Below are 12943 nucleotides of genomic sequence, written 5' to 3'. Positions count from 1 at the left end.
TGGAGGTGGATGGGGGAATCCTCCCCGCTGCACTCTTGTATTCTGACAATGGGGGGACTCCTCCGCTCTCAGAATACACAGATCAGCACTCAAGCTATTGGCTGCAGCCGCTGGGGGAGTGGCTTTTATCCGGCAGTGGCCACACATGGATGGAAATGTGAGCGATCCCTGCTGAACCAGCTGAATTTCCATGGATCTATGGTCACCTTCAGTGACTTCCTCCCCTCCCCCTCATCTCCTTCATGATGGAGACTATTGTCTGCTATTTACACTCCGTTCCTCCGCACGTCACCTGATCACATGACAGCTTACTTCCACAGATTCCGGACAGATGTCTGGATGGTAAAGGTCAAAGTTCACTCTTCAGTTTAGGAGAGGTAGGACGCACCCAGGAACAAGGATTTGGTTTGTAGAGGAGCCTCATATAGAGGACCCCTCAAATCTCCCCATCCAAATGTCCCTCCATCCAGAGTCTATATCTCCTATGACATCACACTGACCTCACAGCTCCTCCTCCCAATGTCCCTCCATCCAGAATCAGAGAATCCTATGACATCACACTGACCTCACAGCTCCTCCTCCCAATGTCCCTCTATCCAGAGTCAGAGAATCCTATGACATCACACTGACCTCACAGCTCCTCCTCCCAATGTCCCTCCATCCAGAGTCAGAAAATCCTATGACATCACACTGACCTCACAGCTCCTCCTCCCAATGTCCCTCCATTCAGAATCAGAGAATCCTATGACATCACACTGACCTCACAGCTCCTCCTCCCAATGTCCCTCCATCTGACATTTTTCTGATGCTCTTAGGATGTGGGGCCCCTTGGTATCCTCACATGTAAAGTGGGACTATTGGTCCTGCGTTGTATGTAATGACATCAGAATGCTGCAACAAGCCTATACCCTGCGTGGTGTGGGGGTCCTGTGGGGGGAATTATACCTCAGCCTGAAGTGGGGCTTTAATAAAATGGAGACCTGAATGGAGAGGTGAGGAGGATTCTGGGAATATCATTTGATGTGACTCTTTGTGTTCAGATGTAGAGTTTTCCTCCTGTGAAGTCTGGAGATCATATGACATCACATTGCCTCCACCTCCCTCCCTGATAGAAGAGAGAAAGAAGAAGAAGATTCTAGAAGTCACCAGAGAGATCACTGAGCTGCTGACAGGAGAGGTGAGCGGTGCCGGGAATTCTGGGACATTCTCCAGTAACAGACAAGGGATGTGTCTGGATGGTGACTGTATCATTGTGTGTGTCAGGTTCCTATAAGGTGTCAGGGTGTCACTGTCTATTTCTCCATGGAGGAGTGGGAGTATTTAGAAGGACACAAGGATCTCTACAAGGACGTCATGATGGACAATCAGCCGCCCCTCACATCACCGGGTAAGAGGAGACTTTATTGTAAAGGAGAGAGCAGTACGGAGGATCCACCTAGATCCCCCATCATCTGATAAACACATAGAAACAATGGATTCAGTCAGTGTGTGTGTTTCCTACAGATGGATCCAGTCATGGGAACCCACCAGAGAGATGTCCCCGTCCTCTGTATTCCCGGGATTCCACACAGGAAGGTCACACCATCCCTCACCATCATCAGGTAGATGATGACAATTATTGGTAGTTGTGATTTATACACAGCATGTTTGTTACAATGAATGTTTTATTATATCTTTCAGAGTGGAATCCTCGGGGATGATAATATTGATGTTAAAGAAGAGTATAAAGAGGAGGATGAGGAGTATGGAGTGATGGAGGAGTTTTCAGAAAGACACAAGGATATGATGGAGCCACCTAATACCAGGAACCCACCAGAGAGATGTCCCCGTCCTCTGGATTCCCAGGATTCCACACAGGAAGGTCACACCATCCCTCACCATCATCAGGTAGATGATGACAATTATTGGTAGTTGTGATTTATACACAGCATGTTTGTTACAATGAATGTTTTATTATATCTTTCAGAGTGGAATCCTCGGGGATGAGAATATTGATGTTAAAGAAGAGTATAAAGAGGATGATGAGGAGTATGGAGTGATGGAGGAGTTTTCAGAAGGACACAAGGATATGATGGAGCCACCTAATACCAGGAACCCACCAGAGAGATGTCCCCGTCCTCTGTATTCCTGGGATTCCACACAGGAAGATCACACCATCCCTCATTGTTACAAGGTTGGTGGGATGGAGCATCTAGAACATGGATTCATAGAGACAATGTGTGGAGTTTTTATGTGATGTAACAATATTAACGCTTATGTCTTACAGATGTTATTTTCTTTTCTTCCATTGATTTAGGGTGAAGATCTGATAGATATAAAAGTTGAGGTGAAAGCAGAAGAAGAAGAGGCGTATGTGAGGGATGATCAGCAGTCTATGGAGGAGGATGGAATAACGGGGACATTTATAGAGGAGGACACTCCTACAGAGATCAGCACAGGTGGGTCATGAACACTAAATCCATTCCTCCACCCATACTGCTCACTGATTGGTCCAGAGTAGGGCGGGGACTGGGTGATATCAGCCTGTAATCCCCTGGTCACTTTCCTGAGCTGTGTTCCCCGTCCTGTATTCCTGGATTTCTCTCGGATAATGATCTTCCTTCTCTGTGCTGCAGACACAATTTATGTCTCTAGACTGGATTTATGGAGGTTCTGGGGTTCAGCTGGCAGCAAAATGTTGATTTTTACTCTAAGCATTGCATAATGTAGGCACCCAGGACATGTGACTGGGGTCTCCTGCCTTGTGCCTGACTCCTCCAGGGGACCTTCTCTGTTATCTGCTGGCTGTGCCGGGTGGAGGGATATGTCTGTAGTGTCTCAGCCCCAAGTCACTGAGTGCAGTCTCAGGAGATGGGAGGCAGCGGTGTGGGATCTCTGCAACTTGTCTACAGTAAACATTTAATCTTCCACTGATTACTGAATACCAATATTATAAGTCCTGACCCTTACACTGTATAATTTATAGAAAAAAATATGCAGCGCTAAAAAACATATATCTTATAAAGGTAAGTATAACCATACAGTTGCAAGAAAAAGTATGTGAACCCCTTGGGATTACGTGGAGTTTTGCATGAATTGGGCATAAAATGTGCTCTGAACATCATCTAAGTCACAACCATAGAAGAACACAGTCTGCTGAACATAATACTACACAAACATTAGATGTTGCCATGGTTTAATTGCTAATAATATGTAAACATTCACAGTGCAGGGAGGAAAAAGTATGTGAGGCCCTAGCTTAATGACTTCTCCCAGAGCTAATTGGAGCCAGGAGTGAGCCAACCTTGACTCCAATCAGTGTGATGATATTGGATGTGTTGCTGACAGCTGTCCTGCCCTTAAAAAACACACACACCTGTTTTGGGTTTACTGGTTTCAAGAAGCACTGTCTGATGTGAACCATGCCTCGCAGAAAAGAGCTCTCAGAAGACCTACCATCAAGAATTGTTGACCTGCATGAAGCTGGAAAGGGTTACAAAAGTATCTCCAAAAGCCTTGATGTTCATGTGTCCACGGTAAGACAGACTGTCTACAAATGGAGAAAGTTTAGCACTGTTGCTACTCTCCCTAGGCGTGGTCGTCCTGTAAAAATGACTGCAAGAGCACAGCGCAGAATGCTGCATGAGGTAAAGAAGAATTCCAGAGTGTCAGCTAAAGACCTACAGAAATCTCTGGCACATGCTAACATTTTTGTTGACACATCTACAATAAGGAAAACATTGAACAAGAATGGAGTACATGGGAGGACACCACGGAGGAAGCCATTGCTGGCCAAAAAGAATATTGCAGCGTGTTTGAAGTTTGCAAAAGAGCACCTGGATGTTCCACAGCACTACTGGCAGAATATACTGTGGACAGATGAAACCAAGATTGAGTTGTTTGGGAAGAACACACAACACTATGTGTGGAGAAAAAAAGGCACAGCACACCAACATCAAAACCTCATCCCCACTGTGAAACATGGCGGAGGGAGCATCATGGTTTGGGGCTGCCTCAGGGCCTGGAGGGATTGTTGTCATTGATGGGAAAATGAATTCCAGAGTTTATCAAGACATTTTGCAGGAAAACGTACGACCATCTGTCCGCCAACTGAAGCTTTGCAGAGGATGGGTGATGCAACAGGAAAATGACCCAAAGCATACACGTAATTCAAGAAAATAATGGCTGCAACAGCACAGAATACGCCTTCTGGAGTGGCCCAGTCAGAGTCCTGACCTCAACCCGATTGAAATGCTGTGGCATGACCTTAAGAGAACGATTCACACCAGACATCCCAAGAATATTGCTACACTGAAACAGTTTTGTGAAGAGGAGTGGTCCAAAATGACTCCAGATCGTTGTGCAGGTCTGATCTGCAACTACAGGAAACGTTTGGTTGAGGTTATTGCTGCCAAAGGAGGGTCAACCAGTTATTAAGGCCAAAGGTTCACATACTTTTTCCTCCCTGCACTGTGAATGTTTACATGTTATGTGCAATTAAACCATGGCAACATCTAATGTTTGTGTAGTATTATGTTCAGCAGACTGTGTTCTTCTATTGTTGTGACTTAGATGACATTCAGACATTTTATGCCCAATTCATGCAAAACTCCACGTAATCCCAAGGGGTTCACATACTTTTTCTTGCAGCTGTAAGTGGCCGCTGATATGAGCGCAAAATGGTGCAAATTACATCTTGGCTTGATTATTGCGAGCCTCACAAGGTGGAGCCATTTAGGAGTGTGGAGTCAATGCTTAGAGCTGCCTGATGAGTCTGTGAGCAGAGTGAGACCCCCGAGTGTGAGTTATCATCTTGAGTGTCCACTGCTGAGCCTGATGACCCCGTAGCCTCGGACCAGATCCGATGACCCCATCATAAGAATATACATATAATGCGCATATTATATGTACTTCTGGTAAGTGCATCACCTCACCAGATCTTGGCACCAGTATTGATGGTCATGAAGCACGGATCACCTTGCATGATGGACATCATTATTTTGTGATTGGACTCACTAGGACTGTCATGTTATTACTGTTATGTCATTCATAGATGTATTTCCACTGCACTACTTTTGCGCTCATATCAGCGCCCACTTATAATATACGGTTATACTTACCTTTATTTTTTAATTTTGTATTAACAATTTTTATTAGTTTTCACATATATATATATAGTGGGGCAAAAAAGTATTTAGTCCGCCACCAATTGTGCAAGTTCTCCCACTTACAAAGATGAGAGAGGCCTGTAATTGGCATCATAGGGAGACCTCAACTATGAGAGACAAAATGAGAAAACAAATCCAGACAATCTCATTGGCTGATCTGGAAAGAATTTATTTGCAAATTATGGTGGAAAATAAGTATTTGGTCACCTACAAACAAGCAAGATTTCTGGCTCTCACAGACCTGTACCTTCTTCTTTAAGAGGCTCCTCTGTCCTGCACTCATTAGCTGTATCAATGGCACCTGTTTGAACTTGTTATCAGTATAAAAGACACCTGTCCACAACCTCAAACAGTCACACTTCAAACTCCACTATGGTGAAGACCAAAGAGCTGTCGAAGGACACCAGAAACAAAATTTTAGACCTGCCCCAGGCTGGGAAGACTGAATCTGCAATAGGCAAGCAGCTTGGTGTGAACAAATCAACTGTGGGAGCAATAATTAGAAAATGGAAGACATACAAGACCACTGATAATCTCCCTCGATCTGGGGCTCCACGCAAGATCTCACCCCGTGGGGTCAAAATGATCACAAGAACGGTGAGCAAAAATCCCAGGACCACAAGGGGGGACCTAGTGAATGACCTGCAGAGAGCTGGGACCAACGTAACAAAGGCTACCATCAGTAACACACTACGCCGCCAGGGACTCAGATCCTGCAGTGCCAGACGTGTCCCCCTGCTTAAGCCAGTACATGTCGGGGCCCGTCTGAAGTTTGCTAGAGAGCATTTGGATGATCCAGAAGAGGATTGGGAGAATGTAATATGGTCAGATGAAACCAAAATAGAACTGTTTGGTAGAAACACAACTCGTCATGTTTGGAGGAGAGAGAATGCTGAGTTGCATCCAAAGAACACCATACCTACTGTGAAGCATGGGGGTGGCAACATCATGCTTTGGAGCTGTTTCTCCGCAAAGGGACCAGGACGACTAATCCATGTACAGGACAGAATGAATGGGGCCATGTATCGTGAGATTTTGAGTGCAAACCTCCTTCCATCAGCAAGGGCATTGAATATGAAACGTGGCTGGGTCTTCCAACATGACTATGATCCCAAACATACGAAGAAGTGGCTTTGTAAGAAGCATTTCAAGGTCCTGGAGTGGCCTAGCCAGTCTCCAGATCTCAACCCCATAGAAAACCTTTGGAGGGAGTTGAAAGTCTGTGTTGCCCAGTGACAGCCCCAAAACATCACTGCTCTAGAGGAGATCTGCATGGAGGATGGGTCAACATACCAGCAACAGTGTGTGCCAACCTTGTGAAGACTTCCAGGAAACGTCTGACCTCTGTCATTGCCAACAAAGGATATATAACAAAGTATTGACATGAACTTTTCATATTCACCAAATACTTATTTTCCACCATAATTTGCAAATAAATTCTTTCCAGATCAGCCAATGTGATTGTCTGGATTTGTTTTCTCATTTTGTCTCTCATAGTTGAGGTCTCCCTATGATGCCAATTACAGGCCTCTCTCATCTTTGTAAGTGGGAGAACTTGTACAATTGGTGGTGACTAAATACTTTTTTGCCCCACTGTGTATATATATACATGCAGACATAGTGTCACATAGCAACAGTGAGGAGGCCATCAAAACCGTACATTTGGAGAAAGGTGGGAGGAAGTGAAATTATCCCATGGGTGCCACACTGCCTCGAACACAGCAATCGAACAGGCATGTAGAGCAGTCAGGTACTCCATCTGTCTCACATCAGCAATAATTTTAAACAGAGTTGGCATCGAAGGAGGTATAGAGGATAGCCAACACATAGGAATGCTTCTTCTAGACGCTGTCAGGATATGTGTGGTGAGTTTCCTGGCCATTTTGGGAAGACCTGGGAATGGCAGACTCAATAAAAAGTACAGAGGTTCAAAGGGAAGGGAGGTATGCAATAGCAATTGTAAAAAGGACAAAACCTCTTCCCAAAAGGGAACGATGGATCCACACGTCCAAAAAATGTGGAAGAGAGAGCCAAGGTCTTTCCCGCAACGCCAGCAAGCGGAAGAAGCATTCGGATTAAAGGCATGGATTACATCAGGAGTTTTGTACCACAGCATCATCATTTTGTATGTATTTTCCTTATAAACCACACAGACAGAAGATTTACATGAGTTTTCCCAAATTTTCCTCCACTGCATCAGATCAATGTCACATTGTAAAAACTGGGACCACTTGCGCATGTAGTGGTGAGTGTCATTAGAGAGGGGGGAGGCATCCATAAGAAGTTTATATGTATTACAAATTAAGCCCCTTTGATGTGGACCCTGTATGCACAGACGCTCAAAGGGAGTGGGTTTCCCAATAGTCAATGTGGGGGACATGGTAGAGAAAAAGTGGCATATCTGGAGGTAGATATATAAGTGTTGGGAAGGTAGATCCTTTTTCTGGAGGTAAGCGAATGGATGCAGCCTCCGAGTCACGGGTGTACTAAATGACGTAGTTGGAAGAGGTTACCTGTGACCCAAGGGAGCACCCGGGACACGGCCAAACTGTCTGGAAGGCTGGGGTTGAAGAGGACATTAGTCAGTGCGGAGCAATCCGATGTCAATGCAAACCTAGTCTTACATTTCTGCCAGATACTCATGGAGAATTGCATGGGGCCAAGGAAAAAATGATGGATAGGGACAAGGTCCACCACCGAGGTCAACCAGAGGAGAGAGCAAGAATGAGTCAGAGTCAATTGTAAGGACTAGATCTCAGTCCACAGGTTGGGAGGGTTATAAGACCACAATGCGAGGAAGCGGAGATGAGTAGCATAGTAATAGATCACGATATCCGGTGCCCCTAGGCCTCCCCTAGAGCGCAGAGAGAGTAGTACACTACGTGCAATTCTATGTCGCTTATTATGCCAGATGAAATGTAGAAAGGATTTCTGGAGGGAGTGTAGTCTGGACATAGGAACAGGAATGGGGAGGGTCGCAAATAAGTACAGAAGTTTGGGCAGTACAGTCATTTTTATGACATTGATGCGTCCCAGGAAGGATATGGGAAGGGTATCCCAAAATTTCAAGGAGCGAGAAATAGCTGTAAATAAGGGGGGGAAATTGGCGTCATATATAGAATCGTAGGAGGAAGTGAGACTAGTACCCAAGTATTTTAGAGAATGAGTGCACCATCAATAAGGGAAGGATTCCTGGAGAGACGTGAGAACAGCTGGTGGGATATGAAGTGGAAGTGCTTCAGTTTTGGAAGTATTAACCTTGTAACCCGAGAGAGTCCCAAACTGACATCAAATGTTTTGCAGTACTGGAAGAGAGATTTGGGGATTCGAGAGTGTAAGGAGGATATCATCCACAAATAGAGATAGTTTGTATTCATGGCCATGGGATAATATCCCTTGTATGTCGGGGTGAGACCGAATTGCAATAGCCAAAGGTTCCAAGCAGAGGATAAACAATAGAGGGGAGAGTGGACATCCCTGTCGCGTACCATTCGACATCTGGAAGGAGGGGAGAGAAAGGAGGCCAATCTGACCTGTGAGGAAGGATAAGAATAAAGAGCTTCTAAAGCTGCCACGAAGGGGCCACGGAAGCCAAACTTCTCCAAGACCATAAACATATAAGGCCAGCTGAGGCGGTCGAAAGCTTTTTGGGCATCTAAGCTCAATAAAATGGTGGGCGTAGCAGACAGATTAACCAAGTCAACCAGGTTGATGGATCTCCTAGTATTGTCCACTGCATGTCTGGCAGGAATAAAGCCTACTTGGTCTCTGTGTATGAGCTTGGAGATGAGCCTGGACAGCCTATTGGCTAGGATTTTAGTAAAAATTTTGTAATCGGAATTAAGTAGGGCAATAGGACGGTAATTATCTAAAATAGAGTGATCTTTGTCCGGTTTGGGAATTACGGAAATGTATGCACGAGAAAAGTCAGCCTGGGGAGTAATACCCTTGAAAAAATCCTGATAGAGAGAGAGAAGATGTGGAGCCAGGATACCAATGAAAGTCTTGTAGTAAGAGTAGGGAAGTCCATCTGGTCCCGGCGATTTGCGTGAGGGGAGATGTTTGACTGTATCAAATAGTTCCTCAGAGGAAATGTCAGCATTAAGGGCCGAGATGTCAGAGGGCGATAGCTTCGGCAATAGTAGAGGATTAAAAAACCTATCGAAAGAAGTCTCTGTGAGGGGAGGATGGAGATCTGGGGTCAAACATTTGTAAAGGGACTCGTAATAGGAGCCAAAAAGGGAGACCATTACATGGGGGTCATAAGTAGGGTCCCCATTCGGTTGGATGAGATGGTCCGGCAGTGTAGAGGGAGTTTGGGCTTTGAGTCTAATAACGAGCATGCAGTGAGGTTTGTTGGAAACATCATAGAACTTCTGCTTGACCCAGAGAAGAGATTTAGTGGACTTACAGGCATCAAGAGCCTTGATTCGGTCACGGAGAGAGGTCACTTTACGCAGCCCAGAAATAGACGGTTTTGCGAGAAGTCTACGTTCAGCCAAAGTTAACTGGCGGACTAGGGTAGTCCTGGCACTCTCTGAGAATTTCTTCAGGCGAGAGCCCATGGAGATACACAGACCTCGAAATACCGCCTTGTGGGCTTCCCATACGGTTGAGTTGGATGGTACAGAGCTTACATTGTGGTGGAAATACATGTCAAGTCCCTGTGAAAGCTCAGCACGGAGATGTTCCGTGGTTAAAAAGGTTTCATTAAGGCGCCAATGACCCACCTTAGGCCTAACACTAGGGAAAAAGAGATTTAAGGTCAAGGAGGCATGATCAGACCATGTGATAGGGTTGATATCAGAGGAAACCAGAAGGGGGAGCAGAGGAGCTGAAATAAAAAAGTGATCTAGGCGTGAATAACTATGATGAGGAGTGGAGTAAAAGGTGAATTGTTTGTGAAGGGGGTGCCGGATCCGCCATGCATCAAAGAGGCAATGTTCCCTGATCAGCTTACGAAAAGATTTCGAAGAGGAACATTGCCGCTTCGAGGGAGTAGACTCAAAAAGAGCCTTCCTATCTTTATGTGCTGAGAGGATTAAGTTAAAATCACCCCCTATAATCATGTGTGGAGTAGGGAAGGAACCTAATTTGGCGAGTGTTTGTGTCAGAAACTGTAACTGACCTGAGTTAGGGGCATATAAGTTCATCAAGATAAGAGGAGTATCACCAAGTGTACATTCTAAAATAATGAAGCGACCATGGTGGTCGACCCTGGAGGAAACGACCCGAAGGGAGCAATGTGTCCGAATCAAAATTGTCACTCCAGCCTTCCCAGATGGGTCAAAGACCGAGTAGGATTGGGAAAAAAACCTTGAGGCAAAACGAAAGGAGCCTGTTGATTTAAAATGGGTCTCCTGGAAAAAAATAATGTCTGCTCCTGAAGATCGGAATTCCTTCAAAGCCATTAACTGCTTCTGAGCGGAATTAAGGCCTTTGACATTATATGACATAAGTCGCAAAGCCATCACAAAATAACAATAGATATAGCATGTGTACCAGCAGGAAAGGTAAATGGAAAACCATCGATGAAACTAAACAAAAAACAAATGACATTAATAGATAAACCGGAAACACAACAGTAAAAGACATAGATATCCGTGAGGATATACACTTGGGAAAAACAACTATACCCAAGTCGTCCAGGCCAGTGGCTGGACGGGATCGGGGGCAACACGACAACCGAACATAACAGTCGTCAAACCCAGCCAGAAAATCAGAGCAAATGAAAGCACCCAGCAAGGGCTCAGCCAGGGAAAAAAAAAGGGGGGGTAGGGAAGGGGGGTGGGGGGGAGAGAAGGGAAGGGAAGAAGGGAGGGAATAAAGGACAACCCCGAAGTATCTGCAGGAGAACACTCTAGAAGAGCATCAGGTAGGCTCATCTCTGGAATGAGGACAAGGACATTGTGGAGTATGTGAAAAACGCTTCCGGCCCCTACAAACTGGTGTCCAAATCTTGTTGGGAGTAACAGAAGGGCGAGATGGAGTAGGCGGTGATGAGGAGGCGTCTTCTGGTAGAGGAGGTAGTCCCAATTGCTTCAGAAAGGAGTCCGCCTCTAAGAGATCACGTAGAATAACTTGGGAATTGTCTTTGGAGACAACCAGCTTGAAGGGAAATCCCCAGCGATAAGGGACACAGTGGTGTTGAAGGTGCGTGGTGATTGGTTTCAGTGCCCGCCATTTGGCCAGGGTGATTGGAGAAAGATCACAAAAGAGCTGGAGCTTGTCCCCTTTAAATTCCAAGGAAGGCTTGTTGCATACGGAGGCTAGCAAGGCTTCTTTGCTTTCAAAAAAATGAAAGCGGACGATGACGTCATGAGGTCTGGAACCATCAGCAGGTCTAGGGCCTAGTGATCGGTGGGCCCTGTCCATGCGCCAATCTGCTTCTGGGACCATGGGGGCGGTTGCGATGAAAAAGGATAAGAGATGTCGGCGGAGTTGGGAATCGGCAATAGATTCAGACATACCGCGAATACGGATGTTCTGCCGACGTTCCCGGTTTTCCAAATCTTCTTGTTGGAGCTGGATTTGTGACCTGGTGTGTTTCAGATACGCGTTATCTTCTTCTAAGACATGGACGTATTGCACCAATTCATCAAATTTGTTCTCCAATTGATCCGCACGCTCACCGATCTGAGGTATTTCCCCTCGAAGATCCAAAGCCAATTTGCCCACTTCGGTGGATATAGAGGCGGTAATGTTGCGTAAAAAAACTTGAAGTTTTTCCTCAAACTCAAACACCGTGAGAGAAGATGAGGAGTGAGGAGTGGAAGGAACAGTGGGAGGATGGCTCAACGAAGGGTGTTCAATTGCCCCCCCTACCAGTGTCAGGGGCTTGGGATCCTTCATCTGGGGGTTAGGAGACCGTGGGGATGCAGGGGATGCTGGCTGCACTGTAGAGCTGGTGGCTGCAGTACCTCCGGCCGCCACTGGGGGCCCGGAGCTCGTTCTCCGGGTCTCAGCTGTAATAGAGGCTGGGGATTGCGGCCTGGTGAGGAACCGCTACAGCAGGGATGGCCGCGGGTCACTCGGCGGTGGGGAGGGGGGCTTCCAGTGCCCAATATTGCCCATTGTCTCTCTCCCCTTATCGTGGGGGCCGGGTGCAGAGCTGAGGTGACTCACCCAGGGATGCTCGGAGGCCGACGCTGCGCCATGGGTGAGTCGCTAAGGCCAGGGAAGCAGGGAGCCTCAGAGGAACGCGGCCATCACCTGTCCTGGTCACGCATGCGCCCCCCTTACCTTTATAAGATATATGTTTTTAGCGCTGCATATTTATTTCTATTTATCATTTTAAGGTGTTGAGGTTTTACCTTTATATGCTGGCTGCTTTTTTTCCACTTTTAATATTGCTCTCACATTTACACTTTATATATACTGTATAATTTATATTTGTAACGGAACCGGACCCCAAATGCGCTAGTCTATTTCCGTTAGACTCTCGCTTCCCTGTCCGAACATTATCCACGGACACCACCGCTGACCATACAGGAAATAGACAGCACCAGACTCTTCTTAAGACAGGAAGTGAGACTGCTTTATTTTAACACAAACACAAGATATACACAGGGCGGGGAAATACAACCAGTAACAGGAAACACATCAGCAGGCCGTCCCATCAGGGGGAAGGGCTGCTGGAAACACCCCCCACCAAACCAAGACACACCATAGAACAATGAGATACACCATGTGGCAGTAGACAATACACACACAATAGAACAATGGGATACTCCCAGTGGCAGTAGACAATACACACACAATAGAACAATGGGATACTCCCAGTGGCAGTAGACAAT

At 46.0% G+C, this 12943-nt stretch overlaps 1 protein-coding gene across 1 annotated transcript in view; it reads left to right on the top strand.

Moving 5' to 3' along the window:
• Positions 1-2236, top strand: part of LOC149468092 (uncharacterized) — a 34930-nt gene extending 32694 nt beyond the window's left edge. Inside the window, exons 4-5 of the mRNA XM_089670663.1 lie at positions 1683-1887; positions 1967-2236. Of these exons, the coding sequence (XP_089526789.1) occupies positions 1683-1887; positions 1967-2236 (475 nt within the window). The remainder of the gene's footprint in view (positions 1-1682; positions 1888-1966) is intronic.
• The last annotated feature ends 10707 nt before the right edge of the window (positions 2237-12943 follow it).

The sequence above is a fragment of the Staurois parvus genome, unplaced genomic scaffold, assembly GCF_062004578.1.
Source record: "Staurois parvus isolate SC_StPar_1 unplaced genomic scaffold, SC_StPar_1.0 ptg000092l, whole genome shotgun sequence".
NCBI classification, from domain to species: domain Eukaryota; kingdom Metazoa; phylum Chordata; class Amphibia; order Anura; family Ranidae; genus Staurois; species Staurois parvus.
The sequence above is the reverse complement of the archived record's forward strand: the minus strand, read 5'-3'. Positions and strand labels throughout refer to the sequence as shown.